General features: G+C 35.2%; 4 protein-coding genes across 8 annotated transcripts in view; 1 reads left to right on the plus strand and 3 right to left on the minus strand.

Annotated features, from left to right (window-relative positions):
• The window catches only part of pds5a (PDS5 cohesin associated factor A), a 485,752-nt gene that overhangs the window by 394,164 nt on the left and 65,564 nt on the right, over positions 1-26,024 (minus strand). The window lies entirely within an intron of this gene.
• On the minus strand, positions 90-4,853 carry rpl9 (ribosomal protein L9). Of its 5 annotated transcripts, none has more exons than XM_087235249.1 (8): positions 4,826-4,853; positions 4,364-4,410; positions 4,164-4,279; positions 2,066-2,161; positions 1,843-1,975; positions 1,652-1,732; positions 683-800; positions 92-251 (listed from the first exon to the last, which is right to left on the minus strand). In XM_087235249.1, the coding sequence occupies exons 2-7, from the start codon at positions 4,407-4,409 to the stop codon at positions 694-696; spliced, it is 579 nt and encodes a 192-aa protein (XP_087091375.1). In that variant the 5' UTR covers position 4,410; positions 4,826-4,853; the 3' UTR covers positions 92-251; positions 683-693.
• On the plus strand, positions 5,104-13,828 carry lias (lipoic acid synthetase). The gene is given in 11 exon segments (NM_001110401.1): positions 5,104-5,232; positions 5,534-5,727; positions 7,180-7,273; positions 7,926-8,006; positions 8,146-8,302; positions 10,010-10,067; positions 10,147-10,275; positions 10,669-10,814; positions 10,918-10,988; positions 11,326-11,437; positions 13,425-13,828. Coding segments are annotated over 11 exon segments (1,200 nt in total). The 5' UTR covers positions 5,104-5,142; the 3' UTR covers positions 13,493-13,828.
• ugdh (UDP-glucose 6-dehydrogenase) lies at positions 13,900-24,813 on the minus strand. The gene is given in 12 exon segments (NM_001110402.1): positions 13,900-14,651; positions 14,761-14,871; positions 17,248-17,339; positions 17,488-17,627; positions 19,422-19,552; positions 20,533-20,627; positions 20,787-20,934; positions 21,388-21,585; positions 22,798-22,998; positions 23,078-23,179; positions 23,444-23,605; positions 24,710-24,813. Coding segments are annotated over 11 exon segments (1,482 nt in total). The 5' UTR covers positions 24,710-24,813; the 3' UTR covers positions 13,900-14,549.

The raw sequence follows: 26,024 nt of genomic DNA on the forward strand, positions 1-26,024 counted from the left end.
TATTCTACTACATGCACATTAACCCTCATTAACTAAAGACCTTCATGAAACTAGACAGTATCAACATGAATGAAACTCCTGCACACATATATGATTGAAAAATGGAGTTGGTCTTTATTGACAGATTTTACAGAGACTAATTTAGTCCTCTTGCTGTTCCACCACTGTGCCCTTCTCGCTGACATAAATCCCATCCAGGAACTTCCGGATGTCCTTCTTCCTCACAGTGGTGGCCTGCTGGATCAGAGCAGCTGATGGACAGAAGAAGAGACAACTTATTAGAGACAGACCTGTTTAAAATAGAAAGGCGGTGCACCCACAAACTCCCATGTGCTACAAAATAGACATGTAACATGCAAACCAAGCCAGTGGTTAGAGCTGTGGACTCAAAAGCCTTGTTAAGTGTTGTCATGCTTGGATGAATGTGAACATGCAAAAGAGGGACACAAAATCCTGTAAAGTTAGTGTAGAAAAAGCTACTTGGCTTGTAAGAGACAGACAACTCAGTCTGAAAATGGCATGAATTGAAATTTGGCACTATCAAAAAAAGATTGGACATATTTAACAGAGCATGGAAGACAACACAACGGACAGCTTCAAAGACGAGAAGCAGGAAAGAGGCGAATGAAAGGCGATGGGCAGCAGTGGCTCCTGTCACCCGGTACGGCGGTCTCGTTCTAACCTCTCGGTTCTCTATGACTCTGCCTCCACTACAGTGCCTTTTTCAGAGACGTAAATACCGTCCAGGAACTTTCTGATATCCTTATTTTTCACTGTGGTTGCCTGCTGGATGAGGGCCGCTGAAACAAGAAATGCTAGGGAGGTGAGGCATGCGCACACACTTCTATTATTCCACACTTCCTCTCACACACATCTTGCATACTAGGAGTCACAAACACACAGTCTCTTCTATCACTCATGTTATGTAACCAAGAGTTAAGGATGTCAGGAGAGGGAAAAAGGAGGCTAAAAACGTTCACAGAAGATTAAACACCACATCAGGACCTGCAGGTAAGAGCAAATAAATAATAACAAAGGGATTCATACTGTGTGAAGGGGAACAGTCTAGGTTTAGAGTTACACATCTGCACAATCCAGTTAAAAAGAGCCATGTAAAATGTAATTATTAAACATTTAAAAGAAAAAAAACGGTCTAGATTGTTTATCCAAACTAGATTTTTTTTTCTTTTAAATGTTTAAAATGCTGGATAAGCCACTTTTGGAATTTAGGAAAAAGCACAAAATCTGATCTAATATTGGAATTAAACAAAACAGTAACAAAAGGATAACTAGGAGAAACCCTTTGTTTGGCACAACCACTTTTATTTCATCACAGCAACAGCGAGATGGTTTCAGCCACCAGCATTTATATTCAAAGATGTCTGCTAAATTATTAATTTAAGTAACATTTAAGTATAACAAATCAATATAGTATCTAACTGAATTTGGAATTGGGACCGTATAAAGATACAAAGCTGGTCAAAAAAATCATAATAAATGTATGTATAAAATATATAAAAATTTATATAGGCCTTTAGAACTAGAATAACAGGGAAATTCTACTCGCACCATCCCATTTCAATTCATAAAGCAGTGAATATTTCAGGTTTTTGTCATATATTGACAGACCACATCGTAAATAGATGCTCACCTGAGTTTGACACCAGCTCAATATCATTACCCTCCAGAACCAACTCGTCTTTTTGAGCGGCAGACACTGCACATGCAACTCCTACACAACAAAAAGTAAACATCGGTTTTATGAAGTCAAATTTCATACAGAGCAGGACTACACAAATTATGCTAAAACAATAGGCTAATTCAGACAACATGCAGACTCACCTTGCCTCATGCGGACACGGCGGATGTACTTCTCTCCCAAGAAGTTTCTGATCTCCACCAGAGAGCCAGACTCTTGGATGACCACATTAATGGGAAAATGGGCATATACAGATCGCATTTTGTACCTGAAACCCTGGGAAACAAAAGATGCATTTTATGGCAGCCCTTATTTATTCAATATGATTGGGAAAAAATTAGAGCACCAACACATTACACTCCTTACCAGGGTGACACCCTTGATCATGTTCTGGACATGACTGCAGATGGTGCGGACGGTGGCCAACTCCTTTCGGTTACCCCACCACTTATCCACACGCAGCTGAAATGAAAAAAAAAAAATGTAAAAATAAAAATTAGCTGATATAACAAACTTATGCTCCCTTCCAAACAACCTGAAATTAGGACTTTTATTACTTCGAAATCACATCTGATACTGCTTTATGTCAGATTTCAACCTGTCAACTCATTTGAGCTCGAACACCCCAGAGATACCATCATTTAATCACTTCACAGACGGCAGCTAGATCAACTGCAGTGAGATTACTGTGGAGCTACCTTATGTGAAACATAACAAAAGTATTTTTCTAGCACAAAGTGTGGAAACCCTACTAAAGGCTATTTCTAAGATAGTCAAAAGCATAAGACACAGCACGCATTTTCTGTTCATTTCATCTGTGTTATAAAACATTATTCACACCACACATGGTGAATATGCAACAGTGACGTGTAACTAGCTAGAACCCACTGAGGTCAAAAATCAAACATTTCAATGCAGAATTGATCAGATTTGTGTCTGAAACAGCATAATATGATGGCCTCTATTTACAACAAGTACTAACATGCATGACAGGGTATATGCAAATGGCCTTTTTATTTTCAGCATCCTGGGTCAATTGATTTCGGTGAACTGTATGCAGTGACAAAATCTGCGCAAAGTCTGTTTTCCTAAAAAAAACAACGATCTCCACTGCCTGATTGCTATACGATAAAAAGTAGGTCTCAGGACGTGCAAGAGGCACTGCATCAAATGATGTTTTACCACATCATGTCTTTAAAATATAAAAAATGATTTTCCCCCAGTATTTTCAATGGAGTTTCTGCAGTCGTCTGCTGATCCTGACAGCATGTGCGTGTAAATGGCATTTCATTTGTTTTACATGAAAAAAATAAATGCATAAGTCTAGTTAATTGATTATATTTTAATTACATTGTAACATAAATGCTGTAAAAGGAATCCTACAAAATTGAAAAGTCCATTAACTGGAGGTTTATCTGTATGGGAAGAAATACAAGCTGTGCATATACCCTACTAAACAGCCACAAAGCATTACTCGCTAATTTTGAACAAGTGTTGGTACATTTTACATCACTTTTACATAGAGTTAATTATAGCACAAACTACTGAAAGAGCAAACCTATGCCAAGCGGCTGTGGAAAGCAACTACAATATTTGTACAATATTTGACGCACATTATGCTGCTTTTCCACTGAGTGATACAGTACAGCTTGGTTTCGCTAGGCTCGACTTCCACTGCCATTTAGTAGCACTTAAAGTGGTGGGATCATAGCTATAGCTGTGCCCTCTCTACTGCTTAATGTTTTCATTCCAAGTCATCCCATTTAGCTCCTAAGCTACAAACAAGAGAAATCTCTGGAACTTTTCTACTGACCCCAATGCTGCCATTTCAGGTGTCTACTTTTTGCAGTCAATAAAAACTATTTAGTTATGCCACCCAACAATACAGCATTGGCCGCTGCTGACCATTTCATTATAGTGGCTTTTAAGTCTCTTGTCACAAATCCAATAACATTAGAAGTGCCAATTTTCTCAGAACCATCAGTGATCAGCAGTGTGTATACGAACACTACATTTTGCTAATGTTACAACTGGTTTGGAAGATCACCTAAAGTGGCAGTAAAACAAAGCACCAGGTACAGAAGTTCGTGGAAAAAGCACTACATTGACCTTATTAAGCTTGCAGGCAGAGTGGGAGGAAATGTTTAAACTTCATTTCATATTCTTGAAATTGAACTTGCAAAACATCCAAAATATAAAAGACATTAACACTGAGAAATGTCAAATTGCACTCAAAAAGGTTTTGTACTTAGTTTAGTTGCATTATGCAAAGTAGATAGACATTTTATGTCTAATAATTCAATAGACATTTTATTTGGAATGAATTTGACTGGACCAGCTCAGATGTTTAACGTACATGAAGGCTTTATAAGTCATTAATAATGCACTGTTGCATTTTAACAACTCCACCAAGAATGATACACAATGCAGTTTCAGGCCCATATATCAAAACTAAGCTACAAACCTTTTTCTGTTTCTTGCCCAACAGACTGAGTTCCAGGTTAATGTGGTTGAACTCCCGGCGGAGAACACCACGGGGTCCCTTCACGGTAACTGTGCGGCCCTTGAGGGACACCGTGACTGCAAGCAAAAAAACGAAATTGATGTTGCTTTAGACACAAACGTGTAAATAGTTTCAAACGTTAAGTATGATATTTGACGTACCATTGTCAGGGATGTCCACTGTCTGGTTACTGAGAATGGTCTTCATTCTGAAACGATAGAGCAACGTTAGAAACCCTTAAATGATTCGAGCAGATACTACGTGCTACTACGTTAGCCAAGTCAAACTTCTCGAGTCGCCTCAATAGCACAATTTTTAGCCTTGAATTGAATTTTAATTATACGCGAAAATTTCAAGTATATAAAGAAAAGTATGGCTTGATATCAATGTGCTTAATGAATGACTTGAAATTGCTACGGCCTTTGAGTGTCGCTGACAGATAAACACAGACCGGGCTGTCTATTATCAAAGACCATCGGGTTTTCTCTCGTCAATACATCCACGGATATATATACAAGTGTGTAAGCTATATCATGAGGTACCAGGGAAACCTAACAGGCTTCATAATAACGCAGATTGAACTTGATTCAAATGCACAAGAACAGGATTCGCCATGTTCTTACCTCGCCGATTAAGGGGGAAAGGAAGGAGGAAGAACGTCATGACGTAAATGTAACCAGTACGTTTTGCGTCACCGCAAATCTTTAAGGCACGACCAAGCGATTGCAGATAATGAAAGAAACAAAGTTATTGATGTGAACTTTCTTAAATTGTATTACATCGCAATATACAAATATCAATTTATTTATTATGCATATATTTATTAATATAGATATTTGTTTTACGCACACGTTAGCGAGGTCTGTGCATAACTGCAGTGTAGATGAATCGATGTCAGAGTGATTGTTGTCAATGACAGGCTCGAGCTGGATCTAAAGTCATGGCGTTGATCAGTAGAAGTTGTGGAGCTGCGAGCCGATATTCTTCAAGTCATCTGTTTTTACCATCTAAAGGCGCCGAGGCGGCTAATGTAAGCATTTTTTTTTGCTTCGTTTAAGTTTAACGATTGACTGTACAAAAACACAATGCTAAACATTTCAGCTTTACCTACCGGCGCAGGCCAGTAACGTTACTACAGAAGTTATTCCAACACACTCACTTGTCAAATGTAACATTAGTCAAATTAAGTGGAATGTTTTCACGTTATTAGCAGAGCTTGTGTTATAGTGCATGTGCTCATTTACGAGGTAACGTTAGAGGAAGGTCACGTTATGAAAGTTGTATTATTATTAATATTTTGAAGCGCCCTGATTTAGTACTTGTTGTCGAAGGTGTACTGTAACAGACTGAGCACTGCTGCCAGCACATCATCATCATCATCACCATCACCATCCACACACAATGACAGGAAGAAAGACCTGAGGGAGGATGGACTGAACCTGCAGGACTTCATATCTGGAGAGCTGTCAGAAAAGAGCAAGTGGGAGGAATACAGAGGCAACCTAAAGAGAGAAAAAGGAGAAAGGTGGACATACACCACTGTATCTTTTTCATTTGTTATATTTTGATGAGCTACTTACAAAATATCAGTGATTTACTGGTGTTTTGATACTCAGAGACGTTTGAAGTAATATCATCTAAATCTTTAAATCAAAGTGTCAAACTATTTTACATTTACATTTAGTCATTTAGCAGACACTTTTATCCAAATATTTTATTGGCCATCAGTACTGTACCAACGCTGCAAAAGTACAGTAAATCACATGAGTTGGAAAAAGTTACTGTATATATAAATATAACGTTATTCAATTCAATTCATCTTTATTTGTATAGCGCTTTTACAATGTAGATTGTGTCAAAGCAGCTGCACATAGAAGATTATAGTGAATTGAAACAGTGTAGTTCATATATCATTTTTTTCTTTTCTTTGAAAGTCACTTAATCATTCAATCAAAGTTTGTATTTTAATCTCAGTTTTGCTTTTAAACACTTATTATTTTTAACAAATAAAAGATGTGCTTTAATAGCTTAGTAACTAAAAGGGCGCAGACTTTGTCCTGTTATTAAAAAATATTTCATGAAATTAAGACGTACCCATTTAATGTGATAGATAGATAGATTGATTGATTGATTGATTGATTGATTGATTGCCTGTAAAATATCTCTCATATCATGTTTAATTGAATAATTATTATAAAATACTGTTATGCATTTTTAACATGATTTAAAAACATCTTTTAAAATGTCAATATATATATCAATAGTTTACACACAAGAAATAATCTGGTCAAACATATTTAGAACTATCTATTTTTGTTTTTTTGCACTTAACTACTGTTCTTTAAACAACAAGTTGTACATATTTTCAGTGAGAAGTTTATAATTATAATTCTATTTAATAACATATGCCATGATGACTTACACTTTTTATATAGTATAATAAATACAGGTCAGAATAAGTATGTTGCTTTATTTTTATATATAAATGTATGGATACAATTATTATTATTATTATTGTTATTATTATTATTATTTTGTTACTAAAAATCACACAGACTTCTCCCTAAAGATAACACAATAATGTTCAAGAGGCATCATTGTGGGAAAAAATATATTTCTCAGGTTTGATCAAAAAGTGGCATGACCAAAATGAGTCATACTATTCTCAATAATCAATAGAAACGTCTTTATTGGCTATTACAGCAAATCAAACACTTGCTATAATTGCTGACCAGCTTTTTGCATATCTACACTGGTAATATTCATCTCCTTTTCATTTCCCTGATCTTTACTCTGAATCACAATATAACAGCATATATAATGTTTTATATTACACATAATAACATTTTTATTATCACAAAATGTATTTTGCAACGTTTATGTGGACACTTCTTGAAATATGCATGAAATATGCTTTGTGTGTGTGTATATAAAATCCCAGTCCAGATGATTTAACCAGTTGTTTGTTTGTTCCCAGGTTAAGGCTACCACCATGGCTGAAGACAGAGATTCCTATAGGGAAAAACTACAACAAATTGAAGAATACACTTAGAGAATTAAACCTCCACACAGTAAGTGTCTTGAATCATTGTTTTAAAATCAAGTTAATCAGAACTACTCATTTAAATACAATAAACATTGTTCTCTTGACTGTAAGAGCAAAAATGCAAATGCAGCCTGAAGCATCAAAAATTAGTGCAAAAAAGAGACTTTGTTTCATTATGCTATTCTTAAAAAAACGTAAACAATACTTTTATTCTGCAAATGTGCATGATGTGGTACAAAAGTGGCAGTAAACACTGTTGCATGTTTAGAAAATATTTTTTTTTAAATATTCTTGAAATAAATCTTTATTTAAACTTCCTACCAAAGTAAAGGCTAATATTTAGATTACAGCATTGACAATGAAAAGCTAGAAGCTTACGTTTGATTGGAAGCTGTTTAATTAACAGTGTGGTAAATAGGATTAATGTTATTTCTCTCTTAACTCAAAATCTTTACAGAGAAAAATTATTACCATTCACTTTTAGTGTGCATAATTATGGGATTATTATAAGGACATTCTTGTATAATTAACCTCTTTCATGTTGCACAGCAAAAAATAAAACATTAGGAAAGGATGAAAAAAGTTTAATTGGGGGTTAAATAGTTCCATTAATGAAAAATAAAATCTGCTTTTGTTCCCTGTAGTACATGAATTCTTGACTATTCTAATGGTTCCAGGTCTGCGAAGAAGCCCGTTGTCCAAATATTGGTGAATGTTGGGGTGGAGGAGAGTACGCCACGGCCACAGCCACCATTATGGTGAGTGTGCTGGTTCTGTAAAACACCCGTACAATAACAAAATCTTATGATAATGTTCTCTTTCCAGTAGAACCTTAGCTGATTCTCTAATGGAGAACTGTGATCTGTAAACTCCTGCTGTCTCATTCTCTCTCCATAGTTAATGGGGGACACATGCACACGTGGCTGTAGGTTTTGTTCAGTTAAGACAGCGAGACGTCCTCCACCTCTTGACCCCGATGAGCCATATAACACCGCTAAAGCCATTGCAGCATGGGGTCTGGACTATGTAGTACTCACATCAGTGGACCGAGATGGTGAGGAAATGTAACTCTCCACTGACAAACACTAAAGCAGGTCGCACTCGCACACTGGATGTGCCGCAACATGGCGCGCACATAACCGTTGAAAGTATCACAGACCAAACGCTCACATTCGCATGTTATTTAAAATTAAACTATTCAGATGGCATGGCAGAAATATGAACTGTATCATGAGTCGTGGCTGGGCGTTTAGAATTTTAAAATGCATGACACTGCGTGGCGCGTCACTGAGCGGTGCATTTAATGTGCGACCCCCTTAAGAAGTGTGTTTTACAAAAGGCATATTAAAGTGTTTGAAGAGAATCATTCATTTATCAGCAAATACAGCAAGTAATCTTTGTAAGGAGGAACATTGTAGAGATTATTTAAGTAGTTTGCCATAGATATATACACTAGATATCACATACGGACCCTGAGCGTGTGTCAATAGCGCCACCACATTTATACAGTGCTCCTAGGACAAATGTCATTCTACCATACTAGTCAAGACAGTTGTGGCAATGTGTAGATGTTATACTTTAGTGCTGTGTACAGGTTTAGTAACATGCAAACAAAAAAAACAAAGCATGAAGGCATAAAATTTCATAGGTAAGAGTTTTTTTAAGTTTTTGTGTTATGAACTTTTGTGCTTAACAAATATTGATGATAATACAGTCACTTCTGCATTTACCACAGGGCAAAGTAGCACCAACTCGCACTAAATTTTAGGCTTATGTTAGTTTTGCTAAATAAAATTAGCAAACAATGAAAAATAAATATGACAACAAGATGCTGCGGTGCCAGAAACTTGTATTATTTTTGGCTAAGTGTCATTCATAACGGAGATTTATTTACAAACAAATTGCTCGCGCCATTAAAATCAGAAGTGACTCATCCATCCACTCATCCATTAATGAAAAGTGATGTAAAATGATAATTTTCGAAATGTAAAAAAATATTTGCATACTGACCACCGGGAAAACTCCCGGTCATTGATATATGTGTACATCTTTGTCTCTGGATGGCCAAAGTCCTCAACTGCACCTTGGTCCCGCATTAATTTCAAAGGAGCGCTACCCTGTACTAAAATGGTGGCTCTGTTGATGCATTCCTTCTAATTGACAACAACAGGGTAGGCGACATCTAATGTATACATCTATGGTAGTTTTCTAATGGATGACAAATAGTAGCACAAAACATTGTTTCTATTAATGAAGGTATAATAGAATGCTAGCATATGGATAGTAGCACAAAGCACTGTCTATGTGAAGTTTTAGCAGTATGCTAGTATATGGTTGACGCTTGACAGATAGTAGCACAAAACATTGACTTCATTTGAGAAGATTTAGTAGTTTGTTAGCATATGGATAATAACACAAAACATTGTATTTGTGAAGATTTAGATGTATGCTAGCTTATGGATGACACATAGTAGCACAAAACATTGTCTATATTTAAGAAGATTTAGCAGATTTAGATTTAGCATATGGACCACTAAACCTTATTTATACTTGTGAAAATGTAATAGTTTGCTAGCATATGGATAGTAGCACAAAACATTGTCTATATTTGTGAAGTATTAGCAGTATGCTAGTATATGGCTGACACTTGTCTATTGGTAGCACATCACATTGTCTTTATTTGTGAAGATTTAGCAGTTTGCTAGCTTATGGATGACACAGTAGCACAAAATCTTGTCTATATTTTTATGCTTCTGAACAGACATTCCTGATGGTGGCGCTGAACACTTTGCAAAGACTGTCTCCAACATTAAAGAAAGGTTGGAAATTGAGTCTTAATCGTTCGTAAAATAAAGCCATTCACCTTTTCTTAATAAACATGATCTGTTTTTTTCTTAGGAACTCTAAAATCTTGGTAGAGTGTTTGACTCCTGATTTCCGTGGCGATCTGGCAGCGGTGGAGAAAATTGCTTTGTCTGGCCTTGATGTTTATGCTCACAATGTAGAGACGGTCAGAGAATTACAGAGGTTGGTGCAGTTTACTCTTACATTGTGTAAATTTACAGACTTTGAATCTTCTCTACACGCACATTGCTCTCAAACTCTGTAATGGCAGACTTTTAAAGCTGTTTTTGATGGACTGTGTAATTTCGAGATGTTTAATTGAGAATTTTTATTTCTGTTGCAGTTGAATGCACTTGTTTTATTATTATTTAATTTTTTTAAATATGTTTTTTTTTCATTATTTGATTATGGTTTTTAACCCGTTTTATTTGTAGTACATACAGTCACCACCAGATGGCGCAAGTTTTGTAGATCTATCTATGTTCCTAAATTAGTAACAGCGGTTTTCACTGCAGTTAAAAGCTTGGAAATTTTATTGCAGAACTCATTTTCCCCCCTTTGATCTTTGACCTTAAGGCATGTACGTGACCCCCGGGCAAACTTTGACCAATCACTGAGTGTTTTACGACATGCTAAAAAGGTGAAATCCAGTGTGCTCACAAAAACTTCTATCATGCTGGGGCTCGGAGAAACAGATGCACAAATACAAGCCACTTTAACAGGTAAATGATAGCAGAGTTAGAAATGATGATAGTTTTTTATATACACACCAGGAGGTGAATAAAATACCACATTAGCATTTATGAGTTCTGAATTTTGTTCCAGAATTGAGGGACTCTGGTGTGGATTGTCTAACCCTGGGGCAGTACATGCAACCAACCAAACGCCATCTTAAGGTACTTTATCAACTCTATTACTCCAGTAGTCTTTATAGTATGGTCTAAATCAGGGGTTTCAAACTCTGTTTTTTTTTTTTTTTTCAGTTTTTAGTGAAAAATCCCTTTAAACTCAATCATTTGAATTTAAGATTATGATGGGCAAGCTTAAAATAACATAATGGTGATATACGCAGATGCTTCAGACAAAATAAGCCACAATAGGGACCAGATTTAAAAGTAACAGTATTCCTAATTTCCCATCTCAAACATCATTTCAGTTTCATTCAGTTTCTTCTGTCGAGTGTCACTGACTATTCATGAACACATCAGTCTAAGTGTGTGTGTCTGACCGAAGGTGGAAGAATATGTCACCCCTGAAAAGTTTGCGTTTTGGGAGAAGGTTGGCCAGGAGATGGGCTTCATCTACACTGCCAGTGGACCACTTGTGCGCTCGTCTTATAAAGCAGGTAATCTAAGAGAATGTTTCAATTCATAGAGCTCTATATTGTAATATAAATATATATAGTAGTATATAGTAGTATAAATAATACTATCTATTATACTACTATATATATCTATATAACTTTCCATTCCTCTTGGTGATGGTTGCTTGGCTGGTACAAATATCTTGTAAGGTCCAAACAATAAAAATCTAAACTCATTCATTTCTTCATACTCCTGGTTTAACACCCCTGAGGGCCGCAGTTCTGCATAGTTTAGTTGTAACCCTGCTTCAAAACACTTAAGCTGCGGTCACACTAGAGTTTGATAATGCAAAATTCTGTCATGCGGCGCTGCAAAAAGGGGTAGGATTAAACAACATTATTAGACCTATAAGCGAGCGATTCCTCCATGTTTTAAATTTCTGTCCAGAGAGGTCATGTATTGATCTTCGATCGGTCTTGCCAAGCTTGAAATTTGCACCGCAGCAACCTGCGAAACTTTTCCGGTCTGACGCATTTGCATGCGTATGAATGGAAGTCTATGGGGAGAAAAGACCAGTGTGACCGCAGCTTTATTTGTAGGTTTTAAACAAGACTGAAGGACTTAATTAGTTTGATCTGGTGTGTTTAATTATGGTTAAAAACTTAACTGTGTAGAGCTAAACTGTGTAGAGTTTGACACCTGTGGCTTAGTCCTTCATTTATCAGAGGTCGCCACAGCGGAATGAACCACCAACTATCCCAGAATATGGATGCCTTTCCAGTCGCAACCCATTACTGGGAAACATCCATACATTCTCACACTTAAACACACCACATACAAAATACAGACATGAAATCCCAATGAATGTGAGGTAACTGTGCTAACAACTGAGCCATCGCGCCACCTCAAAAGTCTAAATTTGAGTCCTTAAATCAAATCTTTTAGATTACATTACATTTGCTGACTCTGGTCTTGTTTCAGTGCTGTGATCTCTTCATTGGCTAAAATTTGAGATTCAAAAAATCTCATGCATGTCCATATTATGACAGTGAATATCAATCAGCATCACCACACAAAAGTATCACCTAATACTCCACATGAGATGTATACACCAGGGTTTTTCAGGCCATATCAGACTGATCTAAAGTTAAAAGGGCAGTCGTGTTTAAGACCAACAGCCAAGTCCAATTATTAAATCATATATCAAATTTCAGTTAAAATATCAAGCCTTGTTGAACAAGAACTGAGCACTTGGCATCTGTGGTAAATGTTTTGTTCTGTGATACATTCTTTTTCTTTTGCACAAGTATGACTTTTTTAGCTCTCTTTTTCTGGTCCAAACAGAAGACACGGAGCATTAATTTACCACCAGGACAAGTGTGATGGCCAATGTTGACATCTGCATTCATCCGCAATAGTTTCCTCATGGTCACATTCACATCTTGGTTCATGAATAAATTATTTACTGTATGTTGCTTTGGGTTCATTTTGAATCTGAATTCAGCTCTATCATCTACCTCTGTATAGTAAACATTGTCAGATTTGTATGACCACAGTACATCATGATCAAAGTTGTTACAAATGTTAAGCCAACATGATTTGAATATTAAGTAAAGAGCATATTCCTTTAGTACAGTGGTCTCAAGCTCAATTCCTGGAGTGCAGCAGCTCTGCAGTTTATTTCCAACCACCTCCAACTCACACCTGCTGAATAGTCTCTAGTAGTCTTGAACACCTTGATTAGTTGGATCAGCTGTTTGAATAGGGTTGGAGCAAAACTGTGTAGCCCTGCGGCTCTCCAGGAATCCAGTTTGAGACCTTTGACTTAATAGATTTTGTACATTTCTTATTGTTGCCAAGAACTTAATTTTCTCAAAATATTTTTGTCCTTACGAACCATGTAGCAGTAGTAAGCTTATATATTCTGCTTCCAGATCATGTATAAAATCTCAATTTAAAAAGACTAGTAAGACTGATTTCATAGTCAAGTGTGAGATGTGCTGACACGTTGTTTAATCTATATTTTAGGGGAGTTCTTTTTGAAGAATCTGCTGGAAAAGAGGAAGACTGAAGAAACCACAGCAACAGCAGAGTAAACCTGCTCCACATCTCCTGTGTTCTACAGTACTCTCTCTCTCTCTCTGCTTAAATATTAAACAATATAACACTGATGCTCCACACAAAAATGAAAGTTGCCATCATTTGCTCAACCTCATGATGTTTTCTTGTGCGGAACACAACATACATACTTTAATCCTAGAGGTGAGGAAATGGTTACAGGATTCAAAATCCAGGGCTACAAAATGCCTTAAAGTATACTTATTACAAAATAAACTGCTACAGTTGCATTCTGTAAAAGTGTTTAAATAAAGATGTTGGGTTGGTTGTTTTAGAAATGAATCTCAGAATATATTAAATGAATTCTTGTCAAAGTATGTGTTAATTGTATGTCTTCTTTCAGTGATACCTTGTGAAATGAGCAGAATGACAGACAGTGCTTTTCATTGATACATTTTTATTTTTTTAAAAATCGGATTTTTGCTATCATTGTACATGATCGATACAAACCTGTACAGTAAGAGATGATTTTATAAAACCTACAACTATAATAACATACAATACATATATATATATATATATCAGAAGATTAATAACTGGGTGAAATGAACAGATATTTGCTAGAGGTATCACATGCCAAATTGAACCCAAATGTTTGATAGAGTTTTTAATGTCCCACTTGGTCTTAAACGTTGTCATTCCTAATATGATTTTGGTATTAAAAACCAAAACACTGACAGCTGTAAACATTAATACACTACTGAACAGTAGTGGGATGTTAAAATGCATTAACATCAGTTTTGTGCACAGTTTATCTGAAATGGTACAGACATGAGAACATTCAAGATATTATAGGAATCATCAATGATAAAGTTTTTGCTAACGGTCATAAAAGATAAATCTCTGATTAAAAAACACCGTTCAACACACACACACACACACACACACACACACACACACAGAGCACGTGCACTTTTACAAACAGAAGAGTCTGTTGATTTCCAGCAATGGTCACACATTACTTTGGTTTTCTCAGAGAAAGACTTTGATTAGCGTAAAGTGCCTGCGTGTGTGGTGTGGACGATGAGCTGTGCCTCAGGCTTTGGATTTCTTTACTGGTGGTTCAGTGATTCGTGGTACTCCTCCAGAGGTTGTGAAGGGGATTCGTGTCGTCACCTTCTTACCGATGGTCTCGATCTATGCAGGACACACAACAATGTAAATGTGAACTTTTAAAGGGAATAAAAAGACAAGTCGGGCGGGTGCAAAAACTTCCAATATGTGAATTTCCCAAATAAGCACTGACCTGAAAGCCAACGTTTTGTAGTTGGGTATGCAGATGATCCAGGACTCGTCGTCCATCAAAAATGAACGCTGGTTTCAACATCTTGTGATATATTTTCTCATAATCCAGGTCCTAAAAATATATATACATTTAATACACACCCAGTACTTAACCATTAGCAAACAATGTGTGCAATAGTATTCCTTTTTGGACATATTGTGGAATTGATGTAACTTGTAGTACCAAGTAATATTAAAACATTATTAATATTACACATTCTTAAATTTCTAAGTAATTTCTTAAAATATAAATAAATATTTATAGTTTTTTATTAACATTTAAATGCAAAATATGAAAAGTTTTGTCCATTAAAAACTACTAAACCTGTGTTATATATTTTGCAGACTTGTGCTCATTGCCCCAAATGTTTCATAGAATGTTCAAATCTGGAAATTAGCAATTTTAACTAGCGACAGACTGTGTCCTCCCATGTCATCATGCTAGTAGCATCATACACCCTTGATCACTTGTTTGGTTTATGGAAAACATTCCACTGAAGATACTTTAATATGTTGCGAGTACAGAAAAGCATAATAACAGAACCCTAAAATGCACCCAGTATGATAAAACAACATTACTTCTAACCCGCACGATCACAACTGGAGCAGGTCGATGTAGCTTAATAAAATTGTGATCGGTGGTCTCGTTTTTGCTTCGATAGCTTTACTCCGCTTCATTCTAGCATGATCATTAGTTTTGAATACTTTAGCTCAGGGGTGTCAAACTCAATTCCTGGAGGGCCAAAGCCCTGCACAGTTTAGTTCCAACCCTGCTCCAACACACTTACCTGTAGGTTTCAAACAAGCCTGAAGGACTCAATTAGTTTGATCAGGTGTGTTTAATTAGGGTTGGAACTAAACTGTGCAGAGAGGCGGCCCTTTTGGAACTGAGTTTGACACCTGTGCTTTAGCTCATCCATAAACACGATTTCTGCAGGAGTCCCATAGGATGTAATGAAAACCACAACTCCCATGATTCCACACTCGGTAAGAGCATCATCAGACTTGCATTGGTTTGTTATAAATATGCACCGTTTGGCTGTAAAAATGACCCACAGTGTATTTAAACCTTAAACAGTCATCGTAACCACCTGGTTAATCTTTTATCCGTAGGTTATTATCGTAGGTTATCATAATATTTGTCAGAGTTGTGTCAGAAAAATCCAAGACAAAAAAATTCAAGTAGTGCACCTTAAAGTGTTAATTATCATTTCTCTTTTAGTATTTATTCAAAATTGATTTGAACAATGTTTAGAGTTTTACACATTTTTAACATATATAAATATATCTATCATCACATTTATACAAGTAATTATTATTACACATGCGTTTAAGTTAAAGGGATAGTTCACTCAAAAATGAAAATGTACTCCCTATTCACTCACCCACAAGTGATTCTAAGCCTTTTTGAGCGTCTTTTTTTCTGTTGAAAACAAAAGAAGATATTTTGAAGAAAGCTGAAGAAACTGTAGCCATTGACTTCCATATGAAAAAGCAAATCCCATGGATGTCAATGGCTACAGGTTTCCAACAACTTTCAAAATAACTTCATTTGTGTTCAACAGAAGAAAGGTTTGTGACGAGTGAAGGGTGAATAAAGGACGACAATTTGTATTTTTGAGTGAACTGTTTGCTGTAAAATTACCATTTAAACAATATTTATTTCTATACAATATTTCTATATATAGAAATTTGTGTCTGAATATGGAGATGCATACAAATACTGTAGACATTATTGTTTTAAAATACTGCCTACTAAAATAATTTTTTACAATTGAGCACAAAATACAAAATATGTAAATCTGATATTTACTAATAACAAGGCTAATGATAGAACTATCCAATAGGACTTTTTCCAGAGTATTCAAAGGAATCAGAGAGTGAAATTCAATACTTTTTAAGACCTTTTTTAAGACTCCTTCCATACCTTTTAAAACCTTATAACCACTTTTCAACCGTTAACACTGGCGAGATTTTAACTCACAGTATGTTTACTAAATTTAATATGAGAAATTAATCCAAAACTAAAACATATATCATATACTAAATAAAAATCTAGCTAATTCAGCAGGTTGGCGCCTATAGAACTGCAGAAATAATGATGTTGCCTTGGTTATTGCAGTAAACAAAGCCGCATGATGTCAAATCTAGTGGGTTTTTATTGACTACACATAAACTACACAGCACCCTGATATTCGCAGATTTAATTCAGGGAAACTTTAGCATACAACCATACATTGTATAATCAAAATAATATCAAATTTAATGCCTTGCAAAATAGCACTTAAGACTTTTTAATACTTTTTAAGGGCATTAAAATTTCCCTATATTCATTTATCAACTTTTGATACTTTTTAATACAACCTGTTTTTGATTTAAAGCATTTAATAGCACAGAACAATATCATATTACAGGCCTTTTGAATCATGTTTGTGTGTTTGTCATTTACCTTAAACATATCCCACTCTGTACAGATGACCAGAGCATGTGCACTTTCACAGGCCTCATAGGGGTCAACCGTCACTGTTACAAGATCAGACACTGCAAAAAGAAAGAGTCATCCAACATTACACACAATCAACTTTCTCCTGCATTCCCAGACATGAGGTTTATTTCTGTGTGAAATTCAGCATGACAAAGCACAACGAACGAGACCTAAGGCACAGTTTTATCTGCTTCACACACACACCTCTTTCTGGATTGTCTCCGGAGATGCCGGGTTGAGACAGGTCCTGGATTATCTGCTCCTTCAGTACTTTAGGGTCATAAATATGCAGCTTGGCTCCTTCGTCCATCAAATACTTTGAAATGTAAATACTGGACGACTCTCTGAAACACAGAATTGACATAAAACTCATTTACGGACCAATTATGATGCCATGATCTAGTTTGTCATAAATAGACACAATGTAACACAAGTTACACTGTAGTTTACTTTTGGTAAAGTTCCAACCAAATATATAAATATAAATAAAGTTAAAGTACAGTCAGAATTATTAGCCCCCCTTTGTATTTGTTTAATATTTCCAAAATGATGTTTAACAGAGAAAAGAAATTTTCAGAGTATGTCTGATCATATTTTTTCTTCTGGAGAAAGTCTAGTTTGTTTTATTTTGGCTAGAATAAAAGCAGTTTTTAAAATTTTTTACAAACATTTTAAGGTCAAAATTATTTGCCCCTTTAAGCTATATATATTTTTTGATATTGTACAACGATGGTTTGTTCTGTAGACTAACTTGCCTAATTACCATATCCTGCCTAGTTAACCTAATTAACCTAGTTATGCCTTTAAATGTCACTTTAAGCTGTATAGAGGGTTCTTAAAAAAATCTAGTCAAATATTATTTACTGCCATCATGGCAAAGATAAAATAAATCAGTTATTAGAGATGAGTTATTAAAACTATTACGTTTAGAAATGTGTTGAAAAAAAATCTTCTCTCCGTTAAACAGAAATTGGGGAAAAAAAATAAACAGGGGGGCTAATAATTCAGAGGGGCTAATAATTCTGACTGCAACTGTATAAAGTTGGTCCTATTTATTTATATATATTTTTTTCAGTTAAATGAAGCTATCATGTCACATTGATGTCCAAAGATTAAGAATTCAATAATTCAATCATCTGTAAAATATGTTTAAGTTGATATTGTTCAACTGCAAAACAAATCAGGTAATCTTGAGAAATTAAATGCATCATAAAATCATTTTCCTTATTTTAAATAGCTAACAATTTCATGATGTTTTCATCCTATATGCGTGATAGCTTTTTAGGAAAACCCAAGTGAATAATTCAGCGACTCACTTTTTTATTCTTACTTTTTTATTCTATTTTTTTAATATTTACACTTTTTCACAAATTTAGAATTTAATAAGTAAATTTGTAAAATTTCCTTTTTACGAAACATCCTGGATAATTCTTAAATCATGCTCTAGGTTTATCGAGGTTTTATTTTCATACATAATTTTATGTTAATAATATAATTAGTTTTTCCAGAGATGGGTTGTGGCTGGAAGGGCATCCGCCGCGTAAAAACGTGCTAGATAAGTTGCCGGTTCATTCCGTTGTGGCAAACCCAGATTAAAAAAGGGACTAAGCTGAAAAGAAAATGAATAAATGAATAAATAATATAAGTAGTAAAGGAAATCTTGTTTAAAAAAAAAAAAACTAATTAATATTATTATTTATAAATATAATAATACAAACATCTTCACTATTGAAGCGATTAATGTCATGTCATTTCCTCTGTCATTCGAGTTTTATCAATTGCTCAAAAAAATGCAATCTGTCATGATTGCTTGGATGGAGGTTAAAAGTCTGCCATGGTTCACTTCTGAAAACATGCACACACAGGAGACATGACATATTCTCACTGACTCTAGGTAAAGGTTACAGTGTGTTTGCGCATGCTTTGTGTTGTGTTTCAAGCTTTTTAACAGGCTATAGTTTAAACAGAGAAAATGTGTGTAACTTTCATTACACAATCAAAGTTAGTGATTAACTCATGCTTTGGCATCTCATAATCTGTTTTGTAGGTCACAGGTTTTTGACAAAGCATAAATGAATTAGTGATAAAGTAGTTGTAAATGAAAAATGACTGGCTCAAAGTGCCTCTGCTGCATTTACCTGGTGTCACCCGTGTCTTTCTTGAAGGAGAAACCCAACAAGGCGATTTTCTTCCCTGTAACCGTGTTAAACAGGCAGTCAATGATCCGACAGGCGAATCTCTTTCTCTGATATTCATTCATGTCAATCACCTGCACATACAAAAGCAAACTAATTATTTGATTTCACTGTGTTTCCATACAACATATTACCATATAAATCTATACCGTTGAAGTTTACACACTGAAATACAAGTCAGAAAAAGTCACTTTATTTATTTTGAAATAAGTCTCATCAGTTCACTATTGCTGTGTTTGTTAGATCAAACATTACAGAGTCACATCATTATTATGACTTATCATTTTAATCTGACCTTTGATCTTATTATATTATTTCATACATCTGGTTTTATTTAAGAGAATCAAAATGGACAAAAAACTATTTGGTGCACTTGGTTATTTTTTCAATTATATTTTAACAATAGTTTGTCAGACCACTTACATAAAATGCATTATATATCATTTGTTTCTTTAATCCCCCAACAGTGTGTATTTAGTAAGATTGTTTTTATGATGTAAGCTATTTAATTTATGGGCAAAACAAAATGCAATGCAGTAGGCCTGCAATGCTTACTGACTAAATAAATGCATCATATTTGATAAACATATGTTGATATGATTTTTGTAATGCTATTGAAAAAACATATTTTTTAGTCTAGTGGTTCTTGAGATCTAAACAAAAAAAAATAATAATAAAATTTGTCTAATTTTGCCACTTGTTTTTATTTTAGGCCATGATCAATCTGAAGAAAATGTTAACAGTAAAACAGTGATATTTTGAAATAAACATTGTAATTTTATTAATTCTAGTTGTGCTATAATGTAAATTAAACACCCATATCTTAAATTAACAACATGAATTTTCTATAGAATACATTACAATATGTATAATATGCATTATTATGTTCTATACTACAGTATAATATAATATAATATAATATAATATAATATAATATAATATAATATAATATAATATAATATAATAACAACAGCTGTCTATCCTTATCCTTTAGCATTAATGAATTTGAAATGACACAAGACTTAAATATTAGATATTCAAAGCCAAGATTTACCTGCTGCCAGTATGAAGCAACCTCTGGTAGATTCAGTGCTTCACAGAGGTAAACCAAATTCAGCACATCCTTCTGAAAACAACTTCCTCCAAATCCTAATACAGGCATGGATGTGGATTTAGAAAACTGAAGCAAAAGTCTCACTTCTTAATTTGAACCTCATTCTATCATATCAGGGCAGATTAACGAAGCAACAAAACACCAATTAAAAAAAAGAACTATGATAAAGTTAGGGTAAAAACTAGCACACTGACCGACGCTGGCTTTGAGGAACTTGCTGCCAATTCGCTGGTCCATGCCAATGGCTCTGGCCACCTCCTCCACATCAGCACCAGTGGATTCACACAGCGCAGAGATGGAGTTTATACTGCTGATGCGCTGAGCCAGGAACGCATTTGCTGCCTAAAACACAAAAATGCTTTTTATACATCAAAAACAAATTAATGAATCACTTTTACATACATTTTAAAGGGATAGTTCACACAAATATTAAACCATTTAGTCACACTCAGTTAGGTCTAAACTGAAAAAAGAAGCAGCAATTGACATCTATAGTATAAACAAAAAATACTATGGAAATCAATGACTGCTTTTTCCAACATCCTTGAGTATTGTTGTTTTGTGTGCAGTTTACAAAAAATACACCAAAATATCAACCAATTACACTTTTTTTTTACAATAACTAAAAAAAACAAAAAAACATCCTTGAGTATTCTTGAGCATTTGTGTTCAACAGAAGTTTGGAACAGAAAGTTTGGACCAGTTTGAAAGAAGTAGAGAATAGCTAAATGCTGACAGAATTTTTATTTCTGTCCCTTTAATCAATTATTGATTAGACATCTTACTTCTACATACCAGTTTAGAAAGTTCAGAGGACCAGGTGTTGGTGGTGATGATGCGTGTTTTAGGGACCCAGTGCTCATAAACTGCACAGAGAGCACTGATAGCCCTTTGACCCTCCGGAGTCTCATCTCCACCAATCAAGACGCGGTCTGGCTCTTTAAGGTCCTTTACTGCAGTACCCTCTGCAAGGAACTCTGGGTTAGAGAGAACCTGTATTCCAAGAGAAAAGGTCAAATTATTTGCACAGAGAAACAAAATTAGCTTGGGGGAGGGGGAATCTACAAATCCAGGGGGAAAATAGCAAACTTTGTTAAAAACCCTAACAAAACAACAGCCTAATTATATTCAAAGTAGATGAGAGCTGTGTGTAAATGGCAAGCTGATGCAGAAGCATATTTAACAACACATTTGGTTATGTAAAAAATTTGCAGTAGAAACAAATCATTTACTTTATTTAGGACCCTCACAGCATCTTATTTTTCAGGGTGAATGTTGCACGATCCTTCAGAAATCATTCTTATATGCTCTTTTGAAGCTCAATAATAAGCATTTTCCATATTTCATCAGTGTTGCAAACACTTGCGTTGCGGAGTATATTTGTTAAAATTTTTTGTGTTTTTCAGAATTCTTTGGTGAATAAAGTCTCAAAGCAAAACATTTTACAAAAAAACACCTTTGCTTTACTTTTTAGCAATTTATTGTACAGGACTTCAGTCAATAATTGCACTAAAAACTTTCTATACTTTCTGTTACACATTTATATACAACTGAACCAACATATTTGATGTAAAATAGCTGATCAGCTGATAAGCTTTCTCCTATAATTTCCACAATGCAGAATCAGTAGTTGCAAAGTCATTGGCATTTCAATTAATAAATCAAAAGCATTTCAGTACACCAAATCAAATCATGATGTGAACTATTATCTGTACAGAAAGACTTGATTGATATTAAACCTATAACATTCGACATGTTTTGTCGAATGAATGAATATCATAGTTTTATTTACTACACACATATTGAAACATTCATGAGGCTTGAGGTGTTTTCAGAGTCTGCCACTTCAAAAATTTTGGATATTATATGGTAAAAACACAGAAATATCAACTTAATACTACTGTAAATAAAATGTACTTTTCAAAATAATTCAATACTGTTTCAGATTTTGATTTTACCATCAATACAGTTCATGATACAAAAAAATGATATTAAAAACTGCTCAAGATTTCACTAAATTATTTTGTTATTGATCTAGTGATAGCAAGTTGTTTTAAATTGAACCTAACTTGAATATATTTGACATGCTTTCAATTAATCATTGAAAAAGTCCAGTAAAAATTGAATCCAGTAAAAAGAGTTTAGACAAAAAATAAAGCAAAAAATCTAAGGGGTTAAAATATTGAACAGCTCACACAAACACACCTGTAGATTAAGGCTGGGTTTGGTATTGGCATCAAATATCCTGCGTATGCTCTCAGCTGCACGAACTGGCACTGTGCTCTTCTCTGTAACGATTTTATACCCGTCTGACACCTCTACAATCCGCCGGGCACATGCCTCAATAAACTTCAGATCAGCAGCGCGCCCTTTGCCCATACCGTACGTCTTAGTTGGGGTGTTTACCTGAGCAAAAGAGAAGTAAATGAGGGTCAGTGCACAGACCTACACGCACAGCCACAATAAGATCCTTTGCTGCACTCACTGAAATGAAGACCAAATCAGCTTCTTTAATGGCAGAGTCTATATCTGTGGAGAAGAAGAGGTTCTTCCCGCGACAAGACAGCACCACTTCATTCAGGCCCGGCTACAACAACAAAAAGAAGAGACATTTTTCATGACAGTGAATTACTTTTTTATTTATTAAGTTAGGTTACTACTGGCATTCTTAAAATAACATGTAAATTATAAGAAGCCTTTTGAAGATTTTTTGCTCTTTGATAATTGCAAATGAAAAATCAACAACTAATGCAAATGCACTTTTCACTTACAGTATTTAGAAAATGCATATTTATTGAAGAAACTATATCTGAGTGCACCTTTATTATTCCTTAAAAGGTTTTTTTTTTACCTCATAAATGGGTAGTGTATCAGAGTTCCAGGCTTTGATCCGGGATTCATTAACATCCACCACTGTTACCGTGATCTCAGGACACATGCTGGCAATGACACTACAAGTTGGACCACCAACATACCCAGCGCCTATACAGCAAATCTTTTTAATCTGAAACATCTAAGAAAAGAGACACACAGAAACAAACTCACATTTCCTACAAAAACAAGAACAACATATAAGAGGTCTACAATGGCTCTGAATGGCCTCCAGGGCAATTTATTCTGATCAGCAGGGATCCAGGGGCTCATGAGGTGGCCAGTGCCAAGTATCACATTACCGACCACCTGGGTGTTAAGCATGAATGAACTGTTTTGAAGCTGTTTTAAAACATTTGGTTCTTTTAAAAAGTTTTTCTAAAATCTGACTTGCAACTCAAGACTCGTGACAGTGATTTCATATCAGGTCTTTCTTAAGAATTGCTATTAAATAAAAAAAAACTATTTAAAAAAAAAAATCAACGAATAGTAAAACTCCACCATGTGTGTTTACATTAGTTTGTTTGCTTAATATAATTAAGTAAAGAAAGCATTAAACATTTCAAACAGTTCTGAAATGGTTCAGGTTAGCTAACTTCTTGAATCTGAATAAAATGTTTTTGTCACTAATAACCGTTTATAAAAAATAACAAAAGCATCACAGTAAAACAAATTCACAGAGATCAATATTATGATATTCAAAAACGTTATAAATATAAAGATAATCAGTCAATTAAATATCCCATCAATCCAGTCCTGATTCATAGATTTGGTTCTCTTGATTCAGTACAGTTAGATGATTCGTAGCTAGATCGATTCGTGATTCGTATTTACTGCACAGCTGGATTTACATATAAGCCTCAGTTTTAAGATAACGTTACATAAATATTATTAAGAACCAGATGAACAACTTTGAAGCAAATAAACTTCTGTTTGCAAAAAGTCTCATCAATGTGGAAATTCCCCGCTTTTAAGAAGTATAATTAGTTAAACGATTCATTTAGTTATTTGCTATCATAAAATCTGAAGATATTCCAGTAAATACATGAATTTAGTAACTCTTTTAACTTTTTTTAAACAGAGCTAATCAAGGGATTGAAGACAAGACTCATTCAAGCGATCAGCGTTGAATTATAAGTTAGTTTCATTGACAAAAGCACGAAGTTTTAAACTCGGTGAGTTTGAAGATATGCACTTTTTAAATCTTTTTAAATGATAAATGATTTCAACAGCTGAACAGACTCACCGTGTCTTACAGTGCAGCTCTTTAGTTACAGATATACTTCATGAAACTCAGCGTTGTATGCAGGTAAGATTCCTCCGTCTGAGGCGCCTTGTTCTTGAATGAATAAACTATTGATACATGAACTCTGGCAGTACATACAGACAGACACACTAATACACATACACACCCCCACCGGGAGGAGATAGCAACGTAAACACTTCAGAGAGGGGAGAGTACACATCTACTTCCGGGTACATGCACTCTCTTCAAACTAAGAGATTCGCTAACTAAGCCAGCGCAAAACAAATCTTATTCTGACAATGGCGTAAGCAAATCTAATAAGCTTTTTATACCAAAACGCGTTTTTACAGTTTAAATTCAATTCAGCAACACTCGCATTATCTATAGGGCGAAATGAATATCGGTGCTTTAAATTTGACGTGATGGCAAAGACGGCGAAACGCTACGTGTGAACAACTCAGCCGTTTCAGCAGCAGCTGGACTGGGAGGTCTCAGTGACGTCATTTCAAAGGAAAACGTTAGTTTGACGCAGAATTTACTCTTGATAGCAGTCACCATAAGAAAATATAATAAGAAACAAATGTGACCACAAATCCAGTCAAAAAGTACTTTTTTAATACTAAGATTTATACATGTCAGCTTGTACAGCATCTGAAAGCAGAATAATAACATTTCTACTGATGTAGTATTTGTTAGGATAGGATGTTTTTTGTTCGAGATTCAACTATTTGAAAATCTAGAATCTACGGTGTTCAAAAGGAAATCTCTAAACAACCTACTGAGAAAACATTTAAAGTAGTCTAAATGAAGTGCTTAGCAATGCAAATTACTTACAAATGACTTTATAAATTCTAAATGAAATATGAGTCGTTATTTTCATCCGCTTATCCAGGGCCGGGTTGCGGTGGCAGCAGTCTTAGGACACTTCCTCCAGCTCCTCTGGGAGGATGTCAAGGCCAGCCGAAAGACATATTCCCTCCAGCGTGTCGTGAGTCTTTCCCGAGGCCTCCTCCAGGTGGGACATGCCTTGAACATCTTCCTAGTTAGGCATCCAGGAGGCATCCGAAACAGATGCCCAAGCCACCTCAGCTGACTTCTCTCGATGTGAAGGAGCAGCGGCTCTACTCCAAGCTCCACCAAAGCTCCTCTGACACCCTGCGAAGGAAACTAATTTTGGCTGCTTGTATCTGAGATGTTTTGCTTTCTGTCATAACCCAAAACTTATGACCATATAGGTGAGAGTAGGAACGCAGATTGACCAGTAAATTCAGAGCCTTGCCTTTTGTCTCAGCACCTTCTTTACCATAATGGACCG

This window comes from Danio rerio, chromosome 1 (genome assembly GCF_052040795.2).
Source record: "Danio rerio strain M-AB ecotype USA chromosome 1, GRCz13ab, whole genome shotgun sequence".
Lineage (NCBI taxonomy): Eukaryota > Metazoa > Chordata > Actinopteri > Cypriniformes > Danionidae > Danio > Danio rerio.

Bases quoted from the DNA above. Each gene is read 5' to 3' on its own strand.
- rpl9 (XM_087235246.1), bottom strand. From the start codon at position 4,409: ATGAAGACCATTCTCAGTAACCAGACAGTGGACATCCCTGACAATG. The intron at 1,976-2,065 runs GTAAGGAGTGTA...TTTGTTTCCCAG, and splicing joins TGATCAAGGGTGTCACCCTG to GGTTTCAGGTACAAAATGCG. The intron at 1,733-1,842 runs GTGAGTCTGCAT...TTTGTTGTGTAG, and splicing joins CCGTGTCCGCATGAGGCAAG to GAGTTGCATGTGCAGTGTCT.